The sequence below is a fragment of the Ciona robusta genome, chromosome 1, assembly GCF_009617815.1.
Source record: "Ciona robusta chromosome 1, ASM961781v2".
NCBI lineage: Eukaryota > Metazoa > Chordata > Ascidiacea > Phlebobranchia > Cionidae > Ciona > Ciona robusta.
Genome location: NC_143235.1, coordinates 11,955,453 through 11,969,428, shown reverse-complemented (window position 1 = coordinate 11,969,428; position 13,976 = coordinate 11,955,453). Strand labels below are relative to the sequence as shown.

General features: G+C 35.5%; 3 protein-coding genes across 3 annotated transcripts; 2 read left to right on the top strand and 1 right to left on the bottom strand.

Moving 5' to 3' along the window:
• The first annotated feature begins 1,545 nt into the window (after positions 1 to 1,545).
• LOC149743274 (uncharacterized) lies at positions 1,546 to 3,830 on the top strand. The gene is made up of 4 exons (XM_089875907.1): positions 1,546 to 2,167; positions 2,222 to 2,371; positions 2,679 to 2,803; positions 3,418 to 3,830. Exons 1-4 carry the CDS (start codon positions 2,006 to 2,008, stop codon positions 3,656 to 3,658), a joined length of 678 nt encoding a protein of 225 aa, XP_089732033.1. The 5' UTR covers positions 1,546 to 2,005; the 3' UTR covers positions 3,659 to 3,830.
• Positions 3,831 to 4,274: 444 nt separating this feature from the next.
• On the bottom strand, positions 4,275 to 9,376 carry LOC149743273 (bifunctional arginine demethylase and lysyl-hydroxylase JMJD6-like). Its single transcript, XM_089875895.1, has 7 exons — positions 9,030 to 9,376; positions 7,997 to 8,150; positions 7,397 to 7,525; positions 6,953 to 7,080; positions 6,378 to 6,513; positions 5,897 to 6,029; positions 4,275 to 5,599 (listed from the first exon to the last, which is right to left on the bottom strand). Exons 1-7 carry the CDS (start codon positions 9,287 to 9,289, stop codon positions 5,514 to 5,516), a joined length of 1,026 nt encoding a protein of 341 aa, XP_089732021.1. The 5' UTR covers positions 9,290 to 9,376; the 3' UTR covers positions 4,275 to 5,513.
• Positions 9,377 to 9,625: 249 nt separating this feature from the next.
• LOC149743272 (uncharacterized) lies at positions 9,626 to 13,511 on the top strand. Its single transcript, XM_089875893.1, has 7 exons — positions 9,626 to 10,323; positions 10,746 to 10,896; positions 11,447 to 11,575; positions 11,870 to 12,000; positions 12,357 to 12,492; positions 12,632 to 12,764; positions 13,367 to 13,511. The coding sequence occupies exons 1-7, from the start codon at positions 10,061 to 10,063 to the stop codon at positions 13,450 to 13,452; spliced, it is 1,029 nt and encodes a 342-aa protein (XP_089732019.1). The 5' UTR covers positions 9,626 to 10,060; the 3' UTR covers positions 13,453 to 13,511.
• The last annotated feature ends 465 nt before the right edge of the window (positions 13,512 to 13,976 follow it).

Genomic DNA, 13,976 nt, shown 5'->3' with positions numbered 1-13,976 from the left:
AAAATATGCAAAATCCGTAATGCATTTCTTGGTAACACGAAATCTGGCGGGAAAACAGTTTGCACACGGAGGTTGTAACAACTACTACAATATCCGTCATTGGTGTCAACCAGTGTCAACTGAATAGAAAAACAATGAAAAACTACAAGGAAGTAAATCTATAATAAGTAAGCACGTATTAAAACAAGTAGCCTGATATTATTAGTCATATTACTGCAACGGTCGACTAAGCTGGTTAAAAAACAAACCGGTAACCAACAAATCGGTTTTCAGTCGTTATCTGTGAGCAGTAGGTAGAATACATTTATAAATGCAACTCATGAAGACTTATGATGTATGTTGACTGAACGATTGGTAAAAAAACGATGTGTAAATACGCTTTATACAACTCCTACGCCATGTGTTGACTTGTAAACTTACGTAAATTAACCGTCTCTTTGCTTAATTTTTTTGTGAGTTTGGACAAAAATCACGTAGTAATTTGGTAATGTTATAAATTAGTATTAAACTTATGATGTTTAACTAAAAATATTGTTTTAAATGCGATAAATGATAACCAGGTATAAAAGTAGTGCCTTCAATGCGCCCACACTTTAATTCACCAATACGTGTACTCCCAAGTTCCAAATCGTATATGACTGGAAATGCTGGCCTAACCGCTCGAGCGCATGCTAGGAACAGATTATAGCCCGAGTTCGATCCTAGCCCGACGTAACAATTATTGCGAGACTATTACCATATGTACGCACATGTTTATACCTGCAACGCCAACGTAAATGAAGCCAAAAGCTACCAATGGAATGAATTATCCTCGGTTGGCGGGAAAACAGTCTAATCACGAGTGTTCTGTTTCATTCACCTCGTGCCAGCTTACGAGTTACCAAGTATAGCCTATATATTACTTTGTGGGTGATTATATTGTTTGTTTTATTTTCATTTTTTTACGTTTGGCTGTTAATTTGAACATTTGAACAATAACCCATTTGTGATCGCCGCGTTCGGGCAATTGTCGTTAAAAGGTTGTCCAAAGACAATTACGCCCACAATGGTAGCAGCGGAGAGCCTCGAACTCTTTACCACTGGGTAGAGTTACATCTGCGTTAAAGGGTAACAGCCGCGCTAACCACTTTGCTATATTGCACCGATTACTGTGTCACTAACGGGTTCCCGATGTATATTAAAGTGGGGGAAGACAGGACACAAAATCAAGCTGTATGAATTATTTTATTCTATTTTTGTGAAACTACGATGCACGGATTGATGATTTAAACATGTAAACTACAAAATTTCGTGAGTTTTAATATGATTCAGCGAGGACTCAAAATTAATATCTTACTATTAGACTTTTTAGCAATTGAGAAACTATAGTAGTCATTGTTGTAAAAATATATAACGTCATCGGGCTACGTGTGTGATGTTATGTTATTTCCGGGTTTGTCTGTACTTTGATTACGCTACACTACATGACGTACGTAGTAATCCGTATGTTCTGTCTTATAAACATTACCTTATCATGACACGACATTCGGTCACTTTAAACAGGCATAGTAGTGCAAGAGATATTGCATTTTGAGCTGAGCAATTTAACACCTTCAATATAACGAACGTAACTAGAAAGAAAACATTCGAGTAAAAAGAGAAAGAACAACAGATATGGACAGCACACCTCTTAGTAGCAGCATTTTCATAGGAGCCGGCCTTTGATGATGTGCCCTATCCGCACGATACTTTGACACGCGAACATTCGATTCACTTTTTTATAATAAACTGAGAGCAGTATAGAACATAATGTGTGTACATATAAATAGTGCCACTTTTTCAGTGATCCTTCAGTTTTAGGAATTATGATATAACACGAATGTTATATATTTAAAGAGTCTAAACGTATTAGCGGTCAGCCAGTTATTTTTATAGCTATATTCTTGTGTTAATGCGTGTATAGGCGATACACTTATGATTTTTTTGCATGTTATTAGATTGTGCTAAAATCTGCTAAACTTTAGGCATGGCCGAGCAAGTTTCCATTACGTACAGGTTACTTAACGAAAATGACATTGATGATGTCATTGAGCTTCTGTCTGAACATTACGTCACTCGTGAGTCGACGTCAAAGTGTCTTTCTATGACGAAAGAGGAGATTTTGAGTTATGCTGATGAAATAGCTAGGGTAGGATTAGGTGATGCATACTTTTGAAAATATTTTAAAAACACATCGTTTCAGGATGCAATCCCGCAAGGCATAAGTCTTGGTGCATTCGATGACGTGACAAACAAACTGGTCGGCGTGACTTTCGGGGAATGCGACTTGTATAGAAAGCCTAAAATAAAAAATGATAACCGAACGCCAATCAAAATTCAATATTTGCAAAGAGTAAGTAAAACCTTATTGTGCTGTGGAATACATTAACGTATGAAGAAAATGAGAAAGATATGTATAATCGAGGCTCGCCGTTGCTAATATCATTGGTCATATCATATGCTATGTCTCCGTGCAAGACACTTTTGCTCCAAACCAGTAATCTCGCAAAAAAGTTGCAAAAGAACCAAACGAGGTATATATTCATTGCCGAAACGGCAATGGTTTATGATTAAAACTTATACACATTATTGCTATAAACCCGTCTTTGACTCAATGGGCCTGGTTTCTGCATTTCGAGCGTTTAAATTTGTTTATTTAGCTGTACGAATGGTTTGAGTTAATTCCAAGGATTGAACACGGCATCACCAGTATCCTGCTTGCTGATGTGCTGGCTGTTTCTACTCAATATTCGAACCGTGGAATAGGCACTCAACTTACAATACGGTAAGTAATACACCCTGCACTTTTTTGCACGCAAGAAAATACAAACTGTATATTTTCTATATTATTGTCGAAAACCTATTTAACCAACTAAACTCATCATAGGCTTTATTTAACGTAAAATGAACGTCTTGGTAAATCACATAAGAAAGACAAAATGAGACTTAAACGAGTAGGAAGGATACGAGAAACGAGAAAACGAGAAAGCACAGAAGTTTTAATGTCGCGCGTTGAGGCGTAAGCGTCGAACAATTATTAAGAGTGTTGCCTAATGCGGAAAGATTTAAATTAACGCGGTGGGGAATAAAACTAAAGTAAATGTAGTCTTACTTATTGTCATGTTTAATTAAAACAAGCATTTAATGTTTCAAAATCAAAAACAATCTATAGTACTGTGGGGTAAGATGGGACACCTTTGGCTTTAGAACATAGGATTAAAATATCCTGAACGTGTCTTATACTATTAACAACGGTATGTATGGGAGTCGTAAGGATACGGTTTTATAATTCTTTGAATGTTCTTTGTTTACTGTCAAAGTGGACGAGAAATGAAATGAAAAGGTGTCCCATATATCTTCCTCTACTGTACACAATTACATACTGTTGTTTCCTTGTAGGCAAGCTAATTTGTTGGCAGACCTTGGTTTTACCTTCTTGTTGAGCTTTATAACATCTGAGAAAGCATTGGCCATTCACGCCAAATTGGGGTCGAAATGTTTAAAGAAAGTGGACATGCGAACGTATAGAGATTCGCGCACTGGTGAAGCTGTATTTAAACATGCGGAACTGAAAGATAATTGCATACAAGTCATGTGTATAGATCTACGTAACCTGCAGTCAATCAAAAGCAAAGCATGAATTACTTACTACTGTGAACTATCAATTCCAACAGTGCTGGGCACTCATTATACTCCGTTATAGAACTTATTATTATACCTCATTCGTATTTAGGCAAAAAAGCACACTTTTCTTCGTTGCCTGATAGTTAACTTATTTTCTGTACCCTAATTAAAAATACTTATAAACTTTATGCTGTGTTATGTTATTGACCACGCTTATAGTAGAGTAGGGAAAGATAGTACACTTTTTCATTCTATTTTTTCGTCCAATGGTACTAATTAAAAAAAATAGAGAGTTATAAAACCATATCGCACGACTGCTATAGACCGTTGTTAATTGTTTAGTTAAAACAAGATCAGTATGTTTGGATATTATGTGCAAAAACTGTCCGATCCTACCCTACAGTACTATACATTCATTACATATGTTGAATACAAACATCCATATGTTCCCGCTGTGTTGGTTACTTCTAGTTTGTTTTTGATTGAGCTTAATCGACCGTTGTGGTACTGGGGGTAATTAATAATATGTCAATTAGTAATACGTGCTCACTCATTAGAACCTAGTTCTCTTTTTTCTTCCAACACTTTAGTTTACGGTCTTGGTCAGATCTCACAATATACATCTACCTAAATATCTTTTTCTGGATGAATAATTTATTCCGTTTTCTTCAGCATGACATAAACAATTAGAACGCGAACAAAATAGAATTTTATACAAACGAACAGAACATTAATTTTCACAATGACAAAAATAGCATAGATGTAAAGTGGCCCGTTCGCGTAACACATACGAACTGTACCGACTCTTTCACCCAACGTATTTACAATATTTACAGGAGTTATTGCACTTGAGTCCCAACTGACGAATTGATCAAGCCCTTGTGTTAACACACACATAAGGGTCCTGCATATAGGTTCTGGGTAACAAAATCTGGATGAAAACGACAATACAACAGTGAATGGGATTGAAATGATTCGGATTATGTACAAAAAAAAACAGAATAAACAAATGGTTGTACATGTTTTAAGAAAAATACAGTTGATTCGATATAATTTGTGTTTGAATTAGCAATACGGGTACCATGTGGTATTTATGAAACTGACTTAAAAAAAAGAAATGTTTAAATAGAACTGCCTGAAACAGCAATTGGATATGTTTAACAAAAACATAATAAGCATTTTTAGTTTCATGTAGTGTTTTAGACTATAGTACAAAGTTCTGTAGACAGCCAGGATGCAACGCTAATTTAAAATAACAATAAGGCAACGGAAAAGGGGGAAATAGGACTTTGTGTCTACTGTTAATTAGTGCCAAACTAAAGGCACTGTGGAACAAAGCTGACGTGCAATTTGAAAACTAAATGATAAAAAATCCAAAACATACTGCCCTAATGAACTGAAAATGTGTCTTGGTTAGATATAGGTCATCAATAGATAGTACCTTCACACACATACATACATACAAACATAGTGCACATGATAATTAATCTCTGAATAAAGACGTCACAAACTTAAAAGCTTTTTAACGATGTGTACTCGAGTCATCACATAAGGAACATATAAACGGGCAGCGGCGTAATAAAAATTGTAAACCTCCCAAAAGTTAAAATGATCGCCTCGGAAAAACTTTTCCAACAAGAACAAACAGCAAACATGATAATCTCAGAATGGCAATAGTGATAGTTCGAGCAATAAAAAAAATAGCAAATATTTACAAACGCAAAAGTAACCAGTCCGCCTCTTCCAGACAGTGTTGTAAACTTTTCAAGATTGTTTAGGAGAATTTTACGAGACGTTAAATGAATTTTAAACATTAGAATTATAAGTTGAAAGAAATAAGGTCTTATGTTTTATGTAACTGGTGAGAATTCTTAGTAATACTCCGACCCAATGACAATACTTGGATCTTCGCCAAGGATTTCTGTTGCATGGAACCACTTGTTGGTATCAAGAACAACTGGAAATGAAATTAAACATGAAATTGCCCTTTTTGTAATAGGTTTATTACATTGGATTAATTGCCCTTGTACATTATTGAAGCACCGCAACAATAGTTAATTAACCCCTATGTTTTTGTGGGACATTTCATAAGCCCCCCACCTAAATTTGTAGAGTAATTTATCCACAGTATTTAGCCATAACCCATAACACTACAAAATTGCATATAACATTCATTACTAAAGCTTAACTGTGTTCCATGCCATTTGGCAAGAGAAAATTTGTTATTACAGATTTAACATTAACCAAAACTTACTTATGTCACCAGGTTCAACAATAACTTCCATTCGAGTAACACAAGTGCCATAACACTCCGGGGGTGTTTCTAAAATCCACTTTTTGATGCCTTTTACTTGGGCTTGCCAAGACAGAGTACCCACAAAATCAATCTGAAAATCAGAAATCCAAAATAAACCTGATTTTTTTGTATAAAATTGTAACATACAGTAAGTATTGAATTTAAAAATAGTGTCTCCAAATTTATAATGAAATACTGTATAACAGTATTCCAACAGTAGAAATAGCAGCGTGAGCAACAACATATGGAATGTCTAAAATCCTGATGAAGCAGGAAGTAACTGTAGCGTTGAAGAGAGCAGTTTCCTTTGTGCTAAAGTAAAGCTGGTACTATCTGCTGGCTGGCAGTTTAACTGAGTTGGCGAACTCGATAACCTCAACAACACATAATGGCTAAAGGCTTACTCAATAATCTCAACAACAGACTGTGCAAAACATACATGTAAATTGGCACCATATCCAGGCAATCCCATAAACACCCAATCAGTTTTGCTGTGATCAAGTTCAGGAGGAAGGAAGTAAGGAAGTTTGTAATGTTTTCTTAACTCATTTGCAGCCTTGCCATCGCAGTTACTCCTGAAATCGAATGTTTGCTTAAGATTCTTTGAAAATATTAAATGATTAACCAAGTAGGAAGTGAAATCTTTATTCTTTATCAGCACTTGAAGTGTATACTGTACTTGACACTCAAGTGTATGATAAACAACAAAAGGAAAATTTTATCAGATTTTTATGAGGTATGCAACAGCCTACACTGCTAAAAATAATATTGTATGGTTCTACAATAAATGCAAACAAAACTAGAGCCTTTATTTTAGTTTGGAGCCAAAAATTTAAAAAGATACCCGTGTTTTTACCATTACTATCCTCAAAAAACAAGTAAAGAAAACTACAACGAATGGCCAGTAACAGTACGGCTGCAGTTTCCCAGTGGTGTAAAAAGCCATTAATCAGTCATAAATCTATGATTCACACGGCACGTTTTATTAAATAACAAAGAATTTAAGCGACTTACCACCCGACGTACCACGGGGCACCCTGACCACTGGCACGTTCCTCAGTCATGTTAAAAAATTCGCTGATGTCTTGAAATTTTGTTTGGTATGGAAAGAATTGGCAATCACGAGTTACTTTTTCAAGCGCCTGTATTAATATAATTTGGGACTTTTTATAAATGGGTCACTTACATTTCAATAAATAGACAGTTTTAATTTAAAGCTATTTTTTTTATTTAATTACCCTTTTTTTAACCTTATATCAAAACTGTACAGGAAAAAACGTTTTACTACCTCATGCTCTATAATAGAGCTATAATAAATAATCATTCCTTTCAGACTGTAGGTGAAAACATTTTTTCCATGCACAATTTTTCAAGTAGCCAATATATACATGTTATTTTACTAAACCTAAAAAATTATTAGATAAACTAAAAATTATAGCGGCAACATTAGAACATTACCTCAGAACCTGGACTGTAAACTGAACTGAAATATTTGTAGCTGAAAGTATTTTTAGCGGTCCACCCGTCTTGGCCGTCTTTTATGAGAACTGGTTGCATTGAGAAAGCGTAGTTGTCGAGAAACTCGGCCTAAATTATCACATTTTTATATAAATAAATAATTTGCTTGGCTTACCGGTAATAAATAACCATTTGAGTCTAAAAATAAGAGAAAAAAGTGTTGAACACAACTTGAATTACAAGGATTACAAAACTGTATGACCAGTTTTACCAGCTTTCCAATAAGAAAATAACCCATTGAGGGCTGTAAGTGATAAAACATTTGAACTCGATCTAGTTTTAAAAGATTAGAAGACAAGTTTTTTTTAATAAAGGTACAAAATATCAAAAATTCTGTTCTGTTCTATCTAAAAGGTCACCAGACAATTAGATAACATTGTGCAGAATTTATTACAGTAGGCCTACTACCACACCGGTGTAAACTTCCACATTCTATAGGTGAAGTCGACTACTTGGCACGGCATAATACTTAGGATTAAGGCCAGGATTGGCCCATTACCCCAAACTTTTACATTCTGAAACGTTTTGTTTATTACTTACATGGGTGAGATTGGAAACATATTTTATGCCGGTGACATTTCTGCACTCATTACAATCCACAGGGGGTCTGAATGGATCCTGCATAAACTCAGACATGCGTTGAAGACAAGACTCCTCGTCAACAGCCCCTTCTTCTCCATAATAGCTGTAGTATCTATTTTTAAACAAATGATAAATAAGGTATGGATTGAAATAAGTTTTATTTTGTGAGAAGAATATTTTTTTTAAATCTATTAACCTTTATTGCACAGATTTATAAGCAGTATTAATTTTAAACAAATGTGCATGTAAGCGAATTTTCTTTCAAACTAGCAAAATTACTCCTATGTTTAAAGGAAAAAACTAAAATATTTTTAATCAGGAATTTAGGGCATTTTCTAATTTGGATTTTGTTTTCTAAATCATTGGTTTTAAAATTCTTAAAGTCACAGACATTTCTATATTTTGTATGCAGAATGCAGCACAGCATTTTTGAAACTCATATATCACAAATTACACAAGAAATAACAAACTATTTTTAAAAACAACGGTTGCTTATGGTCTAAGCATACAAATTTGATTTTAAAACAACTCAGTAATGGAAGGCACTTACACATCATCTTATCACATACATAAGCTCCTAACTTTTGTAAAGTCAAGGTGTATTAATAACTTTTAAAATATAAAACTTTAAATCAGCAAAAATCTTTCCTTCTTGTCACGTTATTAGCTTTTATTGGAAAGTATGCTGGACTGATCATTGCACTCTCACCACTGCATAGTGTTTATTTTAAGACATGTTTGTAAGATAGGCTATTGAATTGTTTATGCATTTATACTGGGTACTCATGGCAAGGGTTCTTTTGATTTACTTTCAGGGTAGACTAGATACCTTACATACCCATGTTAGGCGCCTATAATCGTATGTATACTGCCTGTTAATATGCATGTACTGAGTGTATGTATGATATCTGTAAGCATTTGATACAATTTTTATACCACAAATATCCCTTTATATTTATATATTTCTCATTTTTTTATACAAAATACTTACTTTGAAACCAGAGATTTTCCAAATTCTGTCTCATTTCGAATGGTCATGTACATAGAGGACGGCAATCCAAAGATGACCAGAAAAGCAAAAGCTGCGTAAAGTATTCCCCCATTTCTCTGTGTCCATCTTTTCCCTTCCCACTTTATAGTTTTAACAGATGGCAAATTACCAATGTCTTCATCTGAAATGCCGAGATCCGTTTGTGCCTTTTTTAATAGACTGTAGAAATCCTTCACCGTAACACTATCAGTGCTCGCCATTTTGTAACATGTATACTGATCGTTTGCTAGGAGAAATAGACTGGTCTAAGCGTACTTCTTCTCTAATATCCTGCTCCACGAGGCGAGCTGTGTGTGCGTGACCGCGCGCGTGCGTCGCTGTTTACCACCGAAGCGGACAGGGTATTTCCGCTATTCGCACTCTGTGCTGGTGTGAAAAAGCCAATCCCAAAAGCTGTTGTACAGTGTTGTTTTAAATCTCCGCTTAATGCACCCAGAATATTGGGTGGACGGTGATTCAAGCGTGTGCTTAACTTAAAAGGACAACGCGTTGAGCAAACTTAACGGGAAAGCAAGCCTATTGTGTCTACTGTATGAAGCTTTCAATACAAAATGTGGGGTGGGGAAAAACGGGACACTATTTCTAGTCCCAGTTGATAGTAAACACAGAAAGATCAAAGAATTAAAAATCTGCATCCTCGCGACCATAGACCCTTGTTAATTGTTTAAAACACGATCAAGATATATACTTCCCCCAACCTAGGCCCTTAGGTGCACATTATTGCATCAGCGTACGTGCAATGACGCTTATCACTATAGTAACATGTAAAGAGTTATACAATAAAAACAGCTGTACTTGCATAAAAGCGTTGAAGCGCTCAAATAATATAGATGTGCTGCCTGCGTACTAGGAAACTCTTTGAATATCCGGCAGACGGTTATAATCTGAATGTCCCTTACTTTGTTCCAAACATTTTGTAACTGTGTTCGCCTCTAATCGTAGCACAACTTTTTGAGCTGTTTCGTTTCGTCATGGAAATAGAACCTAAAAAAATAACGAAAAAGGACTTTTACAGTATAATACAGAAAGCCCAGGGGGAGCTTGGAATACGAGACGAAGACGTTGTTCAGTTGCCAATAGTCAGACAGATCAAATACGAAGGCAAAAACTTTAAAGAACGCAATGCAGCGCTTCTGTATGCCGGAATTGTATTCTTCATTGTGGTGGGACTGCCGTCGTCACTGTATTTGACCATTATAAAAGAGACTAGTTTTGGAAACGCAACTGTACAAGCGTAAGTTTCTTTTGTATATATATAGTAGGGTGGGGGTAGATGGGACAATTATTCATTTCATTCTTATGTCACATTTGGTACCAAACAAAAGTCATTAATTACAAATAATTATAAAACCGTATCTTCACGACTCCTATAGACTGTTGTTAATTGTTTAAAACACGATTAGGATATTAAAGGAAAGTTGTATGAAAACGAAACGTTATAAATATTTTGGCATAGAAGGGTCGGGGAAGACGGGACACCTTTTCATTCCATTTTCTCGTCCCATTTGGTGGTAAACAAAGAACATTTAAAGAATTACAAAACCGTATCCTCACGCCTCCCATAGACCGTTGTTAATTGTTTAAAACACGTTCAGAATATATGTAGATTATGTGTTCCATCTTCTCCCACCCTTCTATATATATACTGTTTCGCAGGTATATGAACTACTATGAAGCTAATGAAGGCTCAGATGCAAGTTGTTTATACTTCATGCCGTACTCAATTTTATCTGTTACCAGACCCCCTATCAACTGTAGCGAGTGTGTGAACGTTAAAGATATCAAGTATGCTTCTAATTTGAGCCAGGTATGTAGTGGAGTTCGTGCTGAATGAATGAATGAATGAATGAATGAGTGAATGTAACTTGTTAATTTAACCTGCGACAGTCGTTATAACACCGGTGTCATGTTTCATATACCTCGTGCTTGCTTGCGAGATCCACGTATGTAACTTTGTGAGTAATTATTTTTTTAATGTATGGCTAACATATTCGGCAACCTATATAATAGAAACCAATGGCTTGTTGCCACTGTGTGTCTCGAACCCGTAACCTCTGGGTTGGAGGCACTTTATTCTAGTTGGTTATTTCACCTTATATTTTTCCTTGAAACGTAATTGATAGTTTTACCGTTTCAATACTTATAGTAGGGTGGGGAAAGATGGGACACTTTGTCAGACGAGACTTTTTTAATTTTCTTTTTACGGATTTTCTTTTATTTCGATTTTGGAAATATTTGGCAATATGTGCTTAAGTGTCCCCATCTTCCCCCATTGTACTATATATTTAGAAAGCATATGGCAATTAACGTTTGGTTTTATTCCCATATACTTTTCTTATTAAAATTCTTTTGCGCAGGAGGAATTCTTAGATCTGTACGCATTTAGTATGCAACCAATCCTTGTAAAAGATGGCCAACGAAATTGGACTGCTAAAAATGCCTTCAGTTACGATTACTTTAAAGGTATATACTCTCCAGGATCAAAGGTAATTTAAAGTGGCATAACGAACGCTTCTTGTTGTTGTTACGTATTTTCGCATGTTGTCCTACCCGCACTGTTACCGAAGAAAACGAATAAATTATTGGTAAAGTGTTGTGTAGTAAGATGGACTACATATAGCACATAACAGGGGCTATACGATTATATAATTTTGTAAATATTTTTGTTAACTACTAAACGGGACGATGAAGGAGAATGAAATTATGTACCATCTTACCCCAGCCTCTATTGCGTGAATAAGTCAGTTTACCAAGTGATGCTCATTTTACTTCCCATATAGGCACTTGAAAAAACAGATCAAGACTGCCAATTTTTTCCATATCAAACAGCTAATGTTAATAATATGGCTGATTTTGTTAACATGTCAGACGAAAGAGCCGCTGGAGAAACTGAACCGTATTATTGTGGTTGGTAAGCGAGTATTATAGTTATTGCTATATTGCCATAATACTCACTCAATTGTAAAGTTATTTCCTTATTACCATAAAAAATGCATACAAGGAAGAATATAGTAAGTTGGGGGTAGACGGGACACCTTTAGCACATAATATCCAAATATCCTGATCGTGTTTTAAATAGTCAATAACGGTCTATTGGAGTCGTGAAAATACGTTATTTTCTTTGAATGCTTTTTGTTTAATTCCAAATAGGACAACAAATTAGAATGAAAAGTACGTTTACCAGCATCTTTACTCCTTTCCTCTATATATATTTATATGTATATGGTATAAAAGATACCTTGTAAATAAAAAGTTCAACATTTTAAGGAGTAATTGTGACGGCAAAGCTGCAAACGAGCTAAGACAACATTACAAGCGACCCTACTTTCTTTCTCCCGAGCTAGATCACAGCAAAATTGATTGGGTCTTCATGGGGTTAAAAGGTTTCGGAGCTCAAATGCATGTAAATATGTCAATAAAACAATACCAGGCAGTATATCTTAGAAAGAATGAACGAATGTAACATATTTACCCGTGGCGGAAAACGAACAATGCTTATAGCACGGATGTACAAAATATTGTTGACTTTTTTGTCTTTTTAGATTGACAATGTTGGAACAACATCGTGGCAAGCACAAATAAAGGGCACGAAAAAGTGGGTGTTGGAGGCCCCACCAGAGTGCCATGGAACCTGCATACCAAGAATGGAAGTAATTGTCGAACCTGGAGATATCAGTGAGTAATATTAAGTGTAAAGATCATCATACATCCAACGCTTTTAACACTGCTAATTGGGTATAGGTGTTTGCATTCAGTCTCAGTTTAAAGACTCTTCACTGCTGCCATTGCGGGCGTTTTTTTTATATACATATAGGGTTGTGAATACGATACATGTGGATTCGATTCATTAGGGTAGGAAAGATGGCACACCTTTTCATTTTATTTCCCGCCCTATTTGGTAGAAAACGAAGAACATTCAAATAATTATAAAACCGTATCCACACAACTTCTATTGACCGTTGTAAATTGTTCGAAACACGTTCTGCATATTTGGATATTGCGAGCCAAAGGCGTCCCATCTCCCCCCACCGCTGCTACATTACTGTAAAACACCCACAAGTATGTGGTAATGATAATCAACTAGTTAGTGGGCGCAGGTTGTGTGAAACATAGCACCCATTTTATAACGAATGTCTTTACTCTGTCTCGCAAAGATTAATAGGTTACAACCAGTAATTAAAGCTATGTCACGAGAATTCCATTAGCCTTGACGCATTTGCTAATATACTTTTTCAAACATTTTGACATATTAGTAACATGATGCATATGTATTACAGTTGTGTTGGACACAAACAAATGGTTTCATGCAACGGAGATTCTTGGGAATGAGACAAGTATCGTGATCGGTTCGGAATATTATTAACTTACACTTGTGTTGTTGAGTTGGTTGTCGGAAAAGAAACATTAAATTTACCCATCAGCGCTTGTATAATGTAAATTACATGATATATACTGACAGATGTGGTGCTGTATGATATAATTTGATAAAATACTGTAGCGAGTTGGAGAAGCGTAGTTAAGTTACTACCAAATTAACTAAAATATATATAGTAGGGTGGGGGAAGATGATAACTTTTTATTCTGTTTTCTCGTCCCATTTGGTAGTAAACAAAGAACATTTAAAGAATTACAAAACCATATCCCCATGACTCACATTGGCCGTTGGTAATTATTTTAAACGCGATCAGGGTATTTGAATAATATGTGCCAAAGGTGTCCCGTCTTCCCCCACCCTACAATATAAAGCAAATCGCATTATGGTTTTATGCTTAAATTGCCGATGACAGTGAAGAAAGAGATAGTGATGATCAAAATATTAAAACAAAGAAGGGATTTTTTTTCAAATCAGCATAAAACGATATAGTTGTTAAAACTTGCTATGGATAA